General features: G+C 48.0%; 1 protein-coding gene across 1 annotated transcript in view; it reads left to right on the forward strand.

Annotated features, from left to right (window-relative positions):
- Positions 1-1,632: 1,632 nt before the first annotated feature.
- TMEM268 (transmembrane protein 268) overlaps positions 1,633-15,769 on the forward strand; it is a 16,814-nt gene continuing 2,677 nt past the window's right edge. Inside the window, 12 exon segments of the mRNA XM_035892026.1 lie at positions 1,633-4,332; positions 4,474-4,593; positions 4,719-5,733; positions 6,776-6,938; positions 7,092-7,117; positions 8,050-8,155; positions 8,158-8,374; positions 10,084-10,193; positions 10,741-10,848; positions 12,084-12,233; positions 13,760-13,870; positions 15,500-15,580. Of these exon segments, the coding sequence (XP_035747919.1) occupies positions 6,846-6,938; positions 7,092-7,117; positions 8,050-8,155; positions 8,158-8,374; positions 10,084-10,193; positions 10,741-10,848; positions 12,084-12,233; positions 13,760-13,870; positions 15,500-15,580 (1,002 nt within the window). The 5' untranslated portion in view covers positions 1,633-4,332; positions 4,474-4,593; positions 4,719-5,733; positions 6,776-6,845.

A 15,769-nucleotide genomic window follows, 5' to 3' on the forward strand; every position in this document is an offset into this window, starting at 1 on the left:
TTAAACCGAAAGAGGTGAGAGGAAAGGTCTGGCGGTGGTCAGGAGGGATGAGACGTGGTGTGTACAGTGAGGGCAGGGTGGTGATCACCCCAGGTGATCCCACAGGGGGCTGCAGAAAGCCAGTGAAGGGCAAGGCAGTGCCACTGCTGGAAGGTTCATTCCGATGGCGTGGAATGGCAGGAGAGCGTGCTCCTGTCAGTGTTTGGTTTACGGGGCTTCCTGTGATGTTAAGAACAATCATAACTTAATTATTTTTATAGGACCGTTTTGTGTGATATTTAACTTGTAATTTTATTTTGTTTGCTTCAGAGAAAGTAGTTTTCTCCTCTAAGAGATTCCCCTGCCCCCTCCTCCCTTTTCCCTTCCTCCCTTTCCAGGGTCCAAACAAAGAAATAAAGGAGGGAAATCACACCCAGCCCCACATCTGGAGTCCAGGTGTTTGAGGAAGCTCTCATTAAGAAGGGAGCAATTTTGATGACCATTGCCTTATCACAAACTCCCCTGGCAGCTTGATTCGGCAGTTTCAGAACCATTAGAGAGGACCCTAAATTTTCCCGGTGCTGTGGCTACTGCTGAAGATGGATGAGCTGTTCCTTGTTCTGCCTTGCAGTGACCAGCTACTGCTAGATGGTCACGCCAACGTGCCTTGTACCAATCGCTCAAGGCATCCCAGTGTGTAAGTCCAAATTTGGCAACCTTAAATTCCCAATTCTTCTGCTTTTGTGAGGTCCCTACACAATTCTCCATGATCTTTATTCAAGTTGGAGCTTTGTTTTATGCTAGATACCAGCCCATCAAGCTGGCGACAGTCCCTCTCCCCTCCCTTCTATCCACAGCTTTGGGTCCCTGCTGTTTGGTGCCCATCTGACCCTGGAGCAAGCAGAATTAGCTGACAAAAAGCAACCCTACAGAAAAGGCAGCAGCTTCTGGCCTGTGAGGCATCTTGTGGGAGATGTGGACAGCAAGGTGGTGCGTCCCAGCAATAGCTGCTTGCAGAATAGCTGGGCTCAGCCTTTCAAAAGCACACCCTAATTTTGGCTGACCTAAATACTCTTGTGCTCTCTTGCCATTCTGGCACACCATCATACAGTCCCTTCTGTAGGCTACAGGTAACTATGTACAAAAGAATGCCATTCCTCTTCCTTCTCTCTGCCTGTATGAAACCTGCTCATTTTTCCTTTTTGTCTCTTTTTTTTTTTTTTTTTTTCCCTCATCTGGAATCTCTTTTCCTTTTACCTGACATCAGTAGTTCTTGCCTTGATGCACAGTAAGACACACAAGCCTAGAACCCACTGACCCCAGCTGAGGTTTTAGCTTCAAAGTATCAAGGACCCTCAAGATCAATGTTTTGTTGAAAACATTCCCCAAACTAATCCAAGAAAGGAGCATGGTGTAATCTTTCTTTGAGGTTGAAAGGAGAAAGTACTAATTTAATGCAGAAAAGATTGTATCTCAGACTGGCATAGGAATAGAAAATAAATAGGTATTAAATTACATTTGGCTGTCTCAAAATAATCTCATAAAGCATCTACTGGATCAATAGCTGAATCATTGTCCAAGGCACATGGAAAGCTTTCTCTCTCTTAATTTGAGATGCAAGAAAGAGATTTTTGCATTACCATAATAAAAAGAATAATACTTTAAGTCTTCATATAAAAAAGGCAGAATTAGGGGGAAAAAACCCCAAAGAACCACACTTTATGCCTTAAGCAAGTGTCATTTTTCATTTGAAATATAATTTAGGGATATTGTGAAATAAAGTTTTTATATTTAATGACTGTCAATCTGTCAGCTTTTCTGAGCTGTTTGACAAAAAAGCCTCAGCCCAGAGTCTGTGAAGAAGACTGTGTGTGCAGGAAGAGGGGAAGGGTAAGACAAGGCTTTCAACAACTTTGTTCTCCTAATTAAGGCTCACTTAGGGGGAGGGGAAGGGGGAACAGTTATCCACTGAAAATGTGGTTTCATCAAAAGAAAATGAGATCTGCTTTTGTTGGCTGCTGCTCACCGCTGCAGCATGCAAAAAAAAATAGGCTAGTGTAGGGAGAAACTGCAATCACATGCAGACCACGGCAAATGAAGCAGGAATAGCAGCGGTGTGCTATTGGCCTTTCAAATACTGCAAAAAAAGTGCATCAAATCATGCAATAAATGTGTAGAGAAAATACGGTCTTTGGGATCAGAATAGGAAAAAGCAGACCAATGCGTATACGTCTTGGTATTTAAAGCAGTGGGACCTGAAGTAGTGAAGAGTGACCTAAGAAATGGTATTGGGAATATGGTAGAGGATGAGGTTAGCCTGGAGGACAGGAGGTATCGGTGGTTGCTGTCAGCAAAGCACTTCAAATGCAGATTTTTTTTTTTTTTCCTGGAATCGGGTTCCTTGTAATATATTCATTAATGCGGCATGATGGAATAGGGAGTACAGTTATAATGTATGTCCAGGGCACCAAGCTGGGAAGAGATACAAGCAGTACAGGGGACTGAATTACAGTTCCAAATGATCTTGATGAATGGGAGAAATGATCTGAAACCAACAGTATGAGACTCCCTGAAGGGAACCATAATGCCGAGCTAAGAAAGGTGAAATCAAATACACAAAACCTGAGCAATCGATAACCAGCTGCACAGCACTGCAGAAATGGTGAAAATGAGGGTGGGCTCCCCTGGACTCAGCAGATGTTTCGGTTTTGAAATGATGTCACGACTGTACAGTGTATTGATATGAGTGTCCTGTGTAAGGTGGAGGTGAGAAAGAGTTGTTACGCCCATGAATGTGGTGAGGACTCCGTGTCCTGTTTGGACACTGAGCTTTGAAAGAGATGAAAATAAATTGCTCTTTGAATAGAGCACCAAAGGGCCCGGGGAGGTTTGGCAAATGCGGTTCTGAGCAATGGTGGTGGGGAGGTAGGGGATTATTTAGTCTAGAGACTCCGTAATAGTGGAGAGGTCTTGAAATAAATTAGCGGTTGTTTCAAAACGGACAGATGTTTAATTTCTCACCCGATTCACTGAGGCTGGAAGAAGCAATCAACTTCATCTGAAATGGGAAACATTTTGTTTTTAGCTGCTTTTTACCGAGAAGGTTGAGGGGCTGTGGAGGCTTCAGCATCACCACTGCTGGAGTCCTGATGTCCCCATGAACTGGGGTTGTGCGGCTGGGTTTTGTCCCTGAATAGCTCTTGGCCCTGGCAGCTGGTTCCACCGTGTTGGAAGGAAGAGTGAGGTCTCCTTTGACAGTAAGAAGGCTGCAGTGGGAGCTCATCACTTAATTATCAGAGGGGTAAGAGCGGGAAGCAGAAAATAGGCAATGAGCAGGTGAGGAAAGACAGGGGGACTTTGCAAATAGCCTTGCCATGGGTTTATGTTAGGTCAGGACTTACTTCTTCAAAGATACCAATGAATGCAGCTCAAGCTGCCTTAACTCTGATTTGTATAAAACAAATCGCCAAATCCCCTGCCAGCCAGCACAACCTGAACGTACGGCAAACATGATGCTCCCTGGAGCAGACACATCTGCATTTTCATTGGCTTTCATTTCATTCATTCCCATTTCAGTTTTTGGAAGACCTTCATTTTCATATAGGGCTGGGTTCAGAGGGTGTCAGCCGGGCTTCGCAAAACAGAAGCACCTCCAGTCTGCATTGGGATCCAGCCGGTGTACTCTTCCTGTTTTACAGTCAAATAGTTCCCTATTTCTTGTGAGCCTTTGCCTCTCTCCAAATATCTTCCTAGTTTACTGGTTGACTTTGTATTTGCTGTTAATTACCATTCTCTGTGCTGGCTTTAAGAGGGTTAAATTTTTAATGCTCAAGTTTTGGTAGGGCCATTAATGGGTGGGACAGGAATGTTACAGACACATCTTTGCCTTTCAGAAGCGCAGATATAAAGGCATGTGTGCAAATACGATAGCAGCTTATTGTCCAGCTGGAATCTAAAATGTGTTGTTTATTGATATATATTAATTATTGCATATTTTATAGACTATTCTGTGGGACCTGTGGCTACCAGATACCTGCTTGGATTGAGAAGGTACCTGGTGGGGTCTTGCCTGCCCAACAAAAGCGTCAAAAAGATGATCAGAAAACCAACACCGGCCAAAGGTTTCTGAGCCCTGAGTGGCTTGATGACCACGGAAGTCAGGAGGAGTCGGGCTGGGAGACCTTGACTCCACACAACCCAACCTGCAGATCCATCATCTCCTTTGGGCCAGATCTGCAAGTTCAGGGAGGCAGTTGGGTGGAAAATGGTCTTGGAACAGTAACTGAAAAACCTTGCCTTCCATTTAGGTTGGTTTAAGCTGCTGTGAAGCTTCCTCCTCAGTTCCTTAGATAGGTGTGAAAACCTTCAGAGGGAAAGCCTGTCAATCTAAAAGTTTCTAAAAGTTTAAGTGTTTGGCCTTTTTTTGCTGCTTCAGAGCAGCAAAACTGGCATTGCTTTAAACTTGAATTACCTTTTTTCTTCCTGCACCCCCAGCCCCCCTCCCAGATGAGCAGGATTTTTCTGCTTGTGCTGATGGGATGAGGTGTGGGTGCCAAGATCAGCCCACGCATGCATGTCTTGCTAAACAAGCGGTGTGTGGTGTACACGCTGCAGGTAATTACGAGTCTTGCTTTCAGGTTTATTGCCCCCCCCCCCGAGTTTTGCCTCAGGCATTTTACTGCAGTGAGCTGACAGTGCTCTTTCTAAGCACTTTTGCCATCATATTCTCCCTCCATCAGGATCCTTGCGTGGGCAGGAAGAGGTGGAAGCAAAGCCAAAGCTTTTGATGAAGAGCATTTGCAAAAGAACCTGAAGCTTTGCATGGCCCTATCTTGGGTGGGGAATTGAGCTGGGCCTTGAGCCTAGTGACAACAGCAAGAAGATTTATCTGACTTTTCTCAATACCTGGACAATGTTGCTATGTGAGCTGCCAGTTTCCAGTGTCAGAAGATCCCATGTGGGTAAGTGGTTTTGAAGTCAGCCAGTTCTGTTTCCCATGCAGCCACGTGATGCAATGAACGCATTGCTCAGCAATGTCTGAAGCAAGCAGGGTTGCAGAAATTCATCCCTCTGAGAGAAGAACAGCATTTTCTCCAGGAAGCCTGTACAGGCACTGCGATGAAGCTTTTTCTTTTCTTTTTAATGATTCACTAAGACTGTCACTAAGGTACTTGATTCACCCTGTTCCTAGCCTCCATAGATCCTCTAGCCTCTGGTAAGCTGTGAAACCATGATTCCCAGGCTAATGAGTCTTCTCTCCTGTGGTGTGTCTCGGCGTTACCTCTTGGTATGAAAGCAAAGGACTTCTCCAGCACATGAAGCTGTTCTGAGGGGGGTCTGTCTGACCATGATCCTAATTCTTTTCTTTGGAGTACAGCGGCTGGAGAGGAAACTCACCCCCACCCTCCATATCAGCGCAGCCTCCTGGTTTGAGGTGGGCTGCGGTTCCCACCCTGTGCGTTATCCCTGTTCCTCTGTGCTTTACCCTGACTTTTTGCTGTGTATACAGTGACCCATCCTCAGCCTTGAGATCCTCGTTCACCTCTTCTGATTTCTCCAGCCCTATCATCAATGCTTGGTTTTCGCTAGTGTATTCACGACAACTAATCTGATGCAACCTTGGGATTTGTATTTTGTGAGTCCTTGCCCCAGCTGATCGAGGAGGAGAAGGAGAACCTTCTGTCTGTGCCTCTCTTCAGCTCTGCACGGCCTTTAGGGTGCAGCTCCACGTCTGGACCCCCCACCCTGAAAAAGGTGAGGATAGCTCCTGTGGTGGGATCTATGCCCATGGCTGCACCTTTGGTGGGGAAGCACTTTTGAGGAACTCTGGAGGGTTAAAACCACGTTTCTGAAACCAGCCTAGGGGAAAAGTCACATGCACAAGGGAGATTTTGCAAGTTGGTGCTTGCAGCTCAGGGTAATGAGAGGGAGCGTGGGGGTGCAGGCTTCTTACCTGTGGTGAGCTGTGCCTGGTTAGTCCGTGGTCCCTGGGAGACACAGGGAAGAGACCAGCCTTCCCTGGCACAGGCTGGGGCTGTGGGACTGGAGACCTCCCCGCCCGGTGGTGGGACAGTGTGGCGCCTGGGCAGTGCAGGAAGGGATGGTGGCAGATAAAGGACGAGGAGGAAGAGGAGGAGGAGGAGGAGGAGGGAGCTGAGCCTGCTCCCCAGGAGCAGGAGGTGAGGATCTGGATCAGGTAAGCCTCTGCCGGCTGCTCTGGAAGGACTTGCTGAATGTTTCTCTGCTGTTTAGCTAGGGCTTGGAGGTGTCCTAAAAAGAAGGTCCATAACCCGAAGGAGGCAAAGTCACCAGAAAGTCGTTGCCATTGCATAAAGGATAAGAAGAGAGGTAGAGGGTCACAGGGTGTGGGAGGTGAGAGGATGCCCCTTGCATTGGCACAGGAGGCGGCAGGGGAAGATTTAGGGGGATGGATCTCTGAAAACAGGCAGTCATCCTGCAGTAACTGGCATTGGAGCCAAACGAGTTGTATGCTGCACAAGGAGATAAAAGCAAAGCTGCTTGTGCGGACGAGCTTGTCCTGGCTGGGGAAGGGCTGAGCTGCCCTGACCCTACTGCAGCGTTTGCTGTCATCCCCAGGGACTCAAAGTTCTCGACATCTAAACCAGAGGGCCTTGATTCATCTCTTACTTAATGTGACAGCAGCGATGACAGGGTGGTGGGTTTTAATTAGGTTTTCCTTTTGTTTCCTCTGTTTTTTCACTCTCTGCTTTGCTGTTTTGTGTGGGCTTTTCTGTCTTGTTTTTCACTTTCCCTTCTGCTTGATGCTAACCTGAAGGGATTGAAGGCAAAAGGGTAAAGGAGTGAGAAAATTCACTGTTTGAATCCACCTTTGGGTGCTGGGAGACATGCTCTGTAACATGTGCCTGCCCATGCTCGTCAAGGAAATTGCACCGAGAGCCGCAGTCAACGTACAGCAGCTGCGTTCCTCGCCTGCGCTGGTGAAGGGCGGGTGCTGTGTCCATGACGCGTACGCACAGACACGCTGCACACCTCTTGTACCATGGCTTGATTCCTTTAAGTGTGAGTTTTCAGCCCTCTGCAGGATTTTTCTGCGATCAGAAGAACCTTTCGCGTTGTTTCTCTTTCCTCAATTTCCTCTCCGACAGTCCTTCAACCGGTGACTATCCTGGGTTGTGCAAGGGGGTAATTGCAGCAACAACCATTGGTCAAAAATAAAGCAATCCTCTTTGGAAGGAGAGGGGATGAGCTCTGCGAGGGACCCTTACACTAAGAAAAGCGACAGGCTTCTGGTGCAAAAGTAAGACCAAGCAGAGGTTAAAAAAAGTAAATGATAGTTTTGGAGAGGCAGCGCGGATGCAGCTGAGCCACGTGAGTGGAAGATAATTGAAAAGTAAACTTCAGAGTCTTCCAAGCATTTGCTTTAATAACCACCCACAGGCTCTTGGCAGTAGGTTGGAGACCTACGTCAGCAGCATTTGCCTGGAAAACCCGTGGGCACGGTGCCTGCTGCGGGGACGTGCCCCGTCGACTTCTGGCGCTGCCCACGGGGGGATGAGAGGGGAAAGGAAAGCAGAGACACTCAAAGGCTTTGCTGCTGCTGGGTGAGAGCTCTGCTTGCCTCTGCCTTCGGTGGATGCATTTTTCTTCCTTGTCTGCACTGCTTCCTTTGCATGGTGGGAAATTACCGCCGCGCCAGTGAACAGGGTGCATCGCTTCCAGGGAAGGGCACTTACACTGGCTCCGCTTTCTCCTCAAAGTGCCTGCTGAAAGCAGTAGTGAAAAGCCTGTTGGCTTTGCGGGAAGGAATCCTGTCTATCCCTTGATTAATTGTTTAAAATATACAAATATTTAAGGCTGTCAGGATAACTTAAGGAATATTTAAAGGTAACTTTTCCACCTATTATAAAAAAAGGAATTGCAGCAAAAGGTGAGCCTGTGCATACTGCGCTCATGGCTGGCTAACACCTACCTGGTGATGACATCCACGGGGAGCGGGGTCCAAAGAGCAGAGTATGCCCAAGTGGTCTGTGCTGTTACCCTCTCTTTGCTGTCTCTGCAAGATCTGGGATTTTCTTTTCCTCTTTTCAGGGCTAGAAAATGCCTCCTTGCTCGTGGAAAGCAAGATCTTGGTGAAGCCATCAGTGGGAGTGTGAATGAAGATTTCACAACCCGGTCCCCAAGGAGCAGAGCAAGCCGGCTGCCTTGGGGCTGAATCGGCGTTTCTCACCAGTGAAAGATAGGGCGGACATACGAAGTGCTGAATTTCTGACAATACAACATAGTCCCTCGAGGAGAGGCAACTTCAGCATGGCCCATAAAAGCCAAGCTGGTGGAATTGAGAGAAATGAGTCACTCTCCTCCATCCTCTATTGCAAGAGTGATTTAAAGGAAGGATCCCGGCAGTGGGTGAAAGGTAAGCGAGCAACTTATGATAAGGAGAAAGGCGGTACTGAGTACAGTGCTCTTTCAAATAACAGCAGACAGATTTTTCAAAGATGCTCGTTAACGGCAACTCCTTTGCTAAAGTAAAGATTATGGATGTTTCAGCGTTTTGGGGAGGGGATGGACACACTGACTTTTTGGAAAGCTTGGTATATAGGAATGAATGGGCATCAACCCATTGCAATTCAGGACCCTGGAAGTCATTTTAGCCTTCAAAAGTCAAGGAGTATCTGGGAACCTTGACCTGTGCTGTCCAGGTGACTCCCTTCCCTGGAAACCCGAACGCAGTGCCACGGATGGCTGTTTGCACCAAGACGTCCACGCACTGCTCAGCAGGGCACCCTTTTTCTTGCTCAGTTCACGGCATCTCCTTAGCACTTGGTTTTTGCAGGCGTGAGCTCTTGTCGCTGCAGCAGACCTCAAGGAGCTGAGCCTCTCTGCAAATCTCGGGTATCTCAGCTTGGCACCCAGCTTGCTGGACTTCGTGCCGAGCAACTTGACCAAAGTCTTGGAGAACAGGAGAGCTGAGCCCAAAGCTGAGGCCATTTGGTTTTATTCTTGCTTTAGTCTCACCACCTCCACTGCTCTGTGTCAGGAGGAGATAAACCTGAGCAAACAAACAGGACCTTGTTATCCTGGAGGTTTCAGATGCATCTACTCCTCCCTTTTTGACTTGATGCAAGTCATGCCTTCTTGTAATGTAACGTAATGCCTGGTTTCACTTGGCATCTCGTGTTCCTGAACAATGAAGACATGATGAGGATGGAGGGCATAAGTGGGAGAGAAGGGAAAGCTGAGTGCACGCTGTGTTTCAGCCAGCAGAGCAGTCTGGGAGAGCACTAAGTGGCAGCAGGAGCAGCCACTGGCTGACCCCGGATCTGCAACAGGGAAGGAAAGCTGGATGAAATGTTTCAGTGAAGCAGGAGCTCAACTGAACAAGCCACTTCCTTAGACCCCATCTCCTCCTCTTGACGTAGCACAGCTTGTGTAAGCTCCAGGTGAATGCCAGATGGGATGCCTGGAGTTCACAGCTCTCCTGTGCCACTCCAAGGCTGCTCTGCCTCAGCTCCCAGCAGCCTGCTCCTCAAATCTAGGACTGGTTTTTAACACTTTCTAGGCTCCTGACTGCAACTTGGGTCTCTAGATTACATCTCTGATCGTAGCCCTAGCTGCAACTGGGAAGCTGAGAGCCTTGAGCAGAGCCATGCTGCCCAGGAGCGCTGCTGGAGCGGGGACCCGGACACTGGAGAACCTATGGGGCTCGTGCACCAGGGCAGCCCTGCCACATCCCAGATGATGTGATTATTGGAAAGCACTTTAATTTGATTGCTCAAGCTTTTTCTTGTGGTGGGTGGGGTGGGTAGGCAATGAGGGATGTCTCTAAGATGTAGATAGCCTTAGCAACACTGAGTGGCTTGAGTCCGTGGCCCTTTCAGTTAGTGACTGCTCACTCCAGGAATGTCTTCAGGGTTTCCTCCCTTTTTGTAGGGGACATCAAGCTGCTTCCAAAGTTCCTTGTGATGTTCTCAGAAATGTCCAAGGTGGGGGGGATTCTGGATCCACTTACACCACATCAGGGTGGTCTGTGTTCCTCAGCCTTCCCTTTGCCACGTGTTCCTTAGCTGTTGGGAGAAAAACCCTTGCTAGAGCTGTGTTGATGACTCCTCTGGGCTCTTGCAGAACCCCTCAATGGCCAGGTGCTCATGGTGCTCAGCATGGACAACAACTGCTCAGCCACCTCCTTTGACATGGAGCTTTGTGCAGAGAAACTGAAGTCCCTTGGAGTTCAGGTAAGCTCCCCTGGGGACCCTGTAGGAGTGAAAGCTAGCTGGATTAGCATCATTTGCATTTGCACCCACATCACAGACAGCTTTTATTATTTTTTTTTTGTGGTTTGAGAGTCACTTGTTCCAGTTCAGCTTCAGTCTGTTCCCCATGGACTGCAAGTCAACTGTAATGATCCTGGCTTAAACCTCCATGAAGAAACCCATTCAACACAGGTTCTAGTGAATTGCTTGAAAGCCACTCTGATGGGATGGAGCATCCCTGGGACAATCTGTCTTGTCTTGTCCTTTGTCATAAAAAGGTGGTTTCCTCTTGTGACTTTCCCTGCACTTTTCAGGGAGATATTACTGTAAATGAGGCAAGAACACAAGTTTTTGGTCTGTGACAGCTGTATGGCTGAGATTGGAGGTGCACTCAGTGGGAGGGTGCTCTGGGACACAGCTTTCAGTTGCAGTGCCAGCCTGGCTCCATGATGACTGCCTGAGCTAGTTCTGATGGGACGAGGATTGAAACTGGAAGGTGACTCTAGTTTTCTCTTGGCTCCCTGGGCAGGTGGCAGCAGATCAGTGGAGAAGGTTAATCCAGGATGCTGTCCTGAAGCCTGAAGTGAGACGGTACATGTTCTACAACTCCAGGGCATTCCAGATAGCCATTGCCATGGTAAGGACAGTGGGATCTATCACAGCCTGGCCATAGACCTGTGCTTGCCAAGATGCTTCAAGACCTACAGCTGGGGTTCTTGTGCCCAGGGAGGGGGAGAGGTTTGGGTGGGGAGGAGATACTGTTTTTCACAAATCCTACTGGGATCCTTTGGAAATTCCAGTTCACAGAATTTCTGTAGATGGAGAGCAAGGCATCTTCTCCAACCCCTTGCTGGTAATCCCACCAAAGCAGGCTGTCTGTGGCTGGATAACCAGCATATGGTGAGGTAGTAGTACCTACTTTTTTAAACTTAATTTTAAAAATCTGTAGATATTGTGGTCATGATGCTAATTTACACCAATGGACCTGTCAACTTGGGTTACTGAGGTGGTTGTCTAGTCTTGGTTGTTGTCTTCTGTTGAGAGAAGCTCCCTCAGAGACCTCAATCATTACCATCTACTGTAAAGCTCATACTTTGTAGTGTGCTGAGGCTGTGATAAAATCTGACTCCTTCATTTTGTTTGCATTTATTTTTTTGGATAGCCATTATAAATGTCTTCTCCTCTTTTCGCTAATATTGTAGGAATTGGTGCTCAGTGTTTTGAGGGGTTTGGTGCCTGTTTGGTGCAAATGAGTTCTGTTATGGCAAGGTGATGCTGAGACGTGCTGTGCTGTACACATCATGTTTGTTTCTAGGCAATCTCCTGCCCAAATGCATGCTATCAGAAATAGAGGCCAAATGAATTCAGTTTTGCCCGTCTTTATGCAAAGGGCAAGTTTCTCAGTCCTTAACATAGTCCTTGAGCTCAATGTCAGTCTCCACCTTTTGAGCGTTATTGTAATTGAGTAGTCTTTGCACCACCTTGAGTGCTTTGACACAGGAGCTTTCCAAATACAGCGACTATTAGAAGTTCTATCAATATGCCTCAGTGAGTGCATTTCTTATCTAAATGGAAGAACTCCGTTGAAATCCTTCCTAGGTATGAATCATCATTAATAATTCATTCTCTGGCTCTGATGACCAGTAATTTTTTACAATAAACTAGGGCTCGCTCAGTCCTTCTAGTCCTTTCTTTCCCCTATTTATTATTGGAAAGAACTTCTGTCCTTTCTCACCCTCTGAAAATCTCATGTGACTTAATTTATGGTAAGGTATTCTCCCTAGGAGAAGGGACCGGTAGTTTTCTTCTTCCCTTGACTTTTCTCACTTTCTTAGCTTTGTGAGTATCGTTGGTCTCTCTGGGTTTTTATAGGTTTTCTACATGTCTCTCTGGACAAACATTTACTCCACAGTCCAGCTGTGTTCCTTCGGACGCTACTGGGAGGCCAGCGTGCTGGTGACCCTGGCTGCCGTAGTGGTCACTGTAGTTGTGATACTGGTTATGGACCACCACCAGAGGAAGGTAAGAGGAGGTTGCTAGTGCGCGGGGGCCCAGGGAAGCATGACTCCGTCCCACCAAAGTGCGAGGACCCAGATCATCACCCAGGCTACAAAAATGATCTGAGGGCTGGAGCTTCTCTCATAGAAGAACAGGCTGAAAGAACTGGTCTTTTTCAGCCTGGAGAAGAGGAGGCTGTGGGGAGACCTGATTGCAGCCTTCCAGCACTCAAAAGGGGCCTATAGGAAGGATGGGGATAATCTTTTTAGCAAGGCCTGCTGTGACAGGACAAGGGGTAATGATTTTAAACTAAAGGAGGGGAGATTTAGACTGGATATAAGGAAGAAATTCTTTACAATGAGGGTGGTGAAACACTGGCAAGGGTTGCCCAGAGCGGTGGTGGAGGCCCCATCCCTGGAAACATTCAAGGCCAGGTTGGACGGGGCTGTGAGCGACCTGATCTGGTTAAAGGTGTCCCTGCTCCCTGCAGGGGGGTTGGGCTGGGTGACCTCTAAAGGTCCCTTCCAATCCAAAGCATTCCATGATTCTATGATCTCCTAGATACATATGAAGATTGTAATTATTACATCAGGCTCGGAGATCAGGTTCAGGCAAGGGATGTTTTACAGCCAAGCTAGGTGTTGTAATGCCTAAAGAGTAGGTGTTGGAGCCCAGCAGGCTGGCTCAAAGCGCCTGCTGTCGCTGGAGATAAAGCAACCACTGCAGAGTATGGTTCACACTCCCAGGGCTGGTGGGAAGCCACGGGGGCTCGCCTGCAGAGCCGGCTCCTGCCCTGCTTCTGACGACGGTCCTTGTGGCCTCAGCTGTCTGCAGCCATTAATAGCATCGTTTACTTGTGTTGCTGCAGTGCTTCTGGACCTTGCAATGGGTCCAGAACAAAAAGGCAGCTCATAACCCAGAGAAGTTGCAATAAAATTGTAAAACTGAGGTAGACCGGGCAAGTAGAAGGGAACAGGGAGATGACGTTAGCATGAGAGGCCACCAGCCTGCAGCATCCACTGCTTGACTGTTGTCAACTTTTGTTTGTAGGAATCCCAGGAGTATGGAAATTTCTAAGGTGTGATCTGAAGAACAATATTGGAAAGGCTTGATTCAAAATCCAGAGGGGTCCTTGCACTGATTTTAATGGATTTTGAACTAAGCCTCTAATGACAGCTGTGTAATGACTCCTCCAAAGGGAAACCTGGCAAATGTGCAGGTGCACGGAGGTTCAGGAAAGGAGTCCTCCACTCAGGGGTTGCTGGGGAAGGAAGGGAGAACATGATGCTAGAAGTCAATTCCACTTCAGATGCCTTGTCTACAAAAGGAATAATCCTTGGTGAGATGTCTGGCCACACAGACATCTGCTAGCAGTGGCTAGGCTGATACCAATGGCCAGTGAACAATCCTGCCTGGCTACAGACTGCTCTTGTCACTGCTTTCCTTTCAGAGACGTGGTATTTGGGATTATCCAGCTGCAGTTGGTAGCTGTAGGCTGGCCCAACATTTGCTGGAGAGTGTGTTATTTTTTTTCCTGCATTCTTTAATAGATAAATATGAATACAGATGTGAGGCTGGCAGCTGTCAATGAAATCTTTATCAAACATGGTTTAATACTGGGGATTACAGATGCCCTGGACGGGCCACATAACATCCTACAAGTATCCTTTCTGTAGGGAAGCATTTGTACCCCTCCTGGGGAGCTAATGATGGGGAGGTATTTATTGATGTTATGATCCATGAGGATTTCCAATGGGTGGGATTTCTAGGATTTTTGTTTTCTCCTAGTGGATAGCATGAAGGATTGGGTATTTTTTTCTTCTCCTATAAGTGGGGATTGAGATATACCCAAAGGCAATTGGAAATAATGAGTCTACGAGATTGAAGTGGGATTAGTCCTTTGGGCAGCAGTTATTCCTGAAAGTGTATTAGACTTACATGGCAGTGGTGATTCCTCTTATAGGCAGAGCGACAGCAATGTGTTCATGGCAAAAAAAACCCCAAATAACATGGAGAAAACCAGAGTCCCCATCCCTGGGAGCTCATGTTCTGCCTTGCAGAGACAAACTAAGGCAAGAGCATCCAGGTGCCTCTGCTCTCCTGGAGATTTGCAGCCCTTTAGGAACATTAGGGACCCTGATCTCATGGGGCTCATGCCTGGCAGCTGGCTCTGTAGCTGCCAAGCACCTCTGACCTTCATGGCCTTTTAAAATTGCAAGTTGACAAAACCAGGCAGGGGGACGCTCATTTGCTGCTTTTTAGAGACACCTTTTCTGGACTAGACAAAGATTTAGGGGAAAGAAGAGAGCTTTAAGACAGCATGCAAGTGCTAAAGGAAGGCGAGAGAGATGGTCTCCCAGATTTGCTGATGGACCTACATACAGAGGGGTTATGAGGAGAGGGAACCAAGGCTGAAACACGGGGTCAGAGAAGGGGGCAGGAGGTCTGGCAGGGGTGAAGCCATGCAGAATGAGGAGGGAACACTTAAGAACCTGAATTACACGTTTGTTCAGACCTGCATCTCTTTGCACCTTGGTAAGCGAGGACTAATCCAAGCAGCCTCCACCTCTACCTACGTGTCCCAGAACTGCCTGAGAGCAGAAAACAATCCAAGGATTTACAATTTCTCAGTCTGCTCCAATGTCAGATCCATTTTAACCCTCTAGCTTTTATGCTGTTCCTGAATCATCCCCTCGATGATGGCAGCTTGAGTAGATACACAAGGGCAGACCTTTGGCTGCCTTCTGGGGGATGGCTGCTCTCAAGGCTGGCAGGACTCACGTGCCCAGCACATTGCTCTTGGTGAACTCTTTGCAAACAGTGTCTCCGTCCTAAAGACAAGTACTGAATACAGTAAATTTTGTAAAAAATAAATACAATGAATCCCTAGAAACAAAGGAAAGAAAGGAGGAAGGAGTTTAGGGGAGCTAAGTGGAGGTGACCCAGCAGTTTGTTTAGATGAAAGACCTCTGAGATGAGTGATGAGCAATGGCCCTGGGTTATCCCAGTTTTCAACCCCCCAGGGTGTAGGAGGTGTGCAAGGAGGACTGGCTTCCTGCTGGGGCGATGTCCCCCTTCCCTGCCACCCTTCTTTTCCCCTTTACCTTGAGGTTTTGCCTTAGCCCAGACCCTCTTGGCTTAAAACTAGCCCTGTGATGTGTTATTTGGTTCCTGTGTCCTGAGCTTCCCGTGGGCACTGCCTGCCTTTGCTCCGCTTCCTGCGAGGTCCGTACCACGATCTGCACGGAAGCATGGAGGGAAGACCCCTTCCTTAACACTGCCCGTCCCAGCTGTGGTTCGTGCACTTCAGCCTGGAGCGCTGCCTCCAGTCCTTGTCAGCCCACATCACGGACCTGCAGAGGACACGAGAGGTAAGAGACGGCCGACGCAGCCCAAGCTCCCGCGGCAACAAGTGCAGGTCCATCCCTACACCCCGGCATTGGTGGGAAGGAGGTGGGCAAGGAGAACCGAGTGTTTGAGTGTCCTCCCGGGCATCCCCTGCTGTGAACTGGGAGCTGGACAGACTGGGAGGTGGATAAACTGCATCTGTCTGTGCCCAG

The sequence above is a fragment of the Egretta garzetta genome, unplaced genomic scaffold, assembly GCF_000687185.1.
Source record: "Egretta garzetta isolate BGI_Z169 unplaced genomic scaffold, ASM68718v1 scaffold344, whole genome shotgun sequence".
NCBI classification, from domain to species: domain Eukaryota; kingdom Metazoa; phylum Chordata; class Aves; order Pelecaniformes; family Ardeidae; genus Egretta; species Egretta garzetta.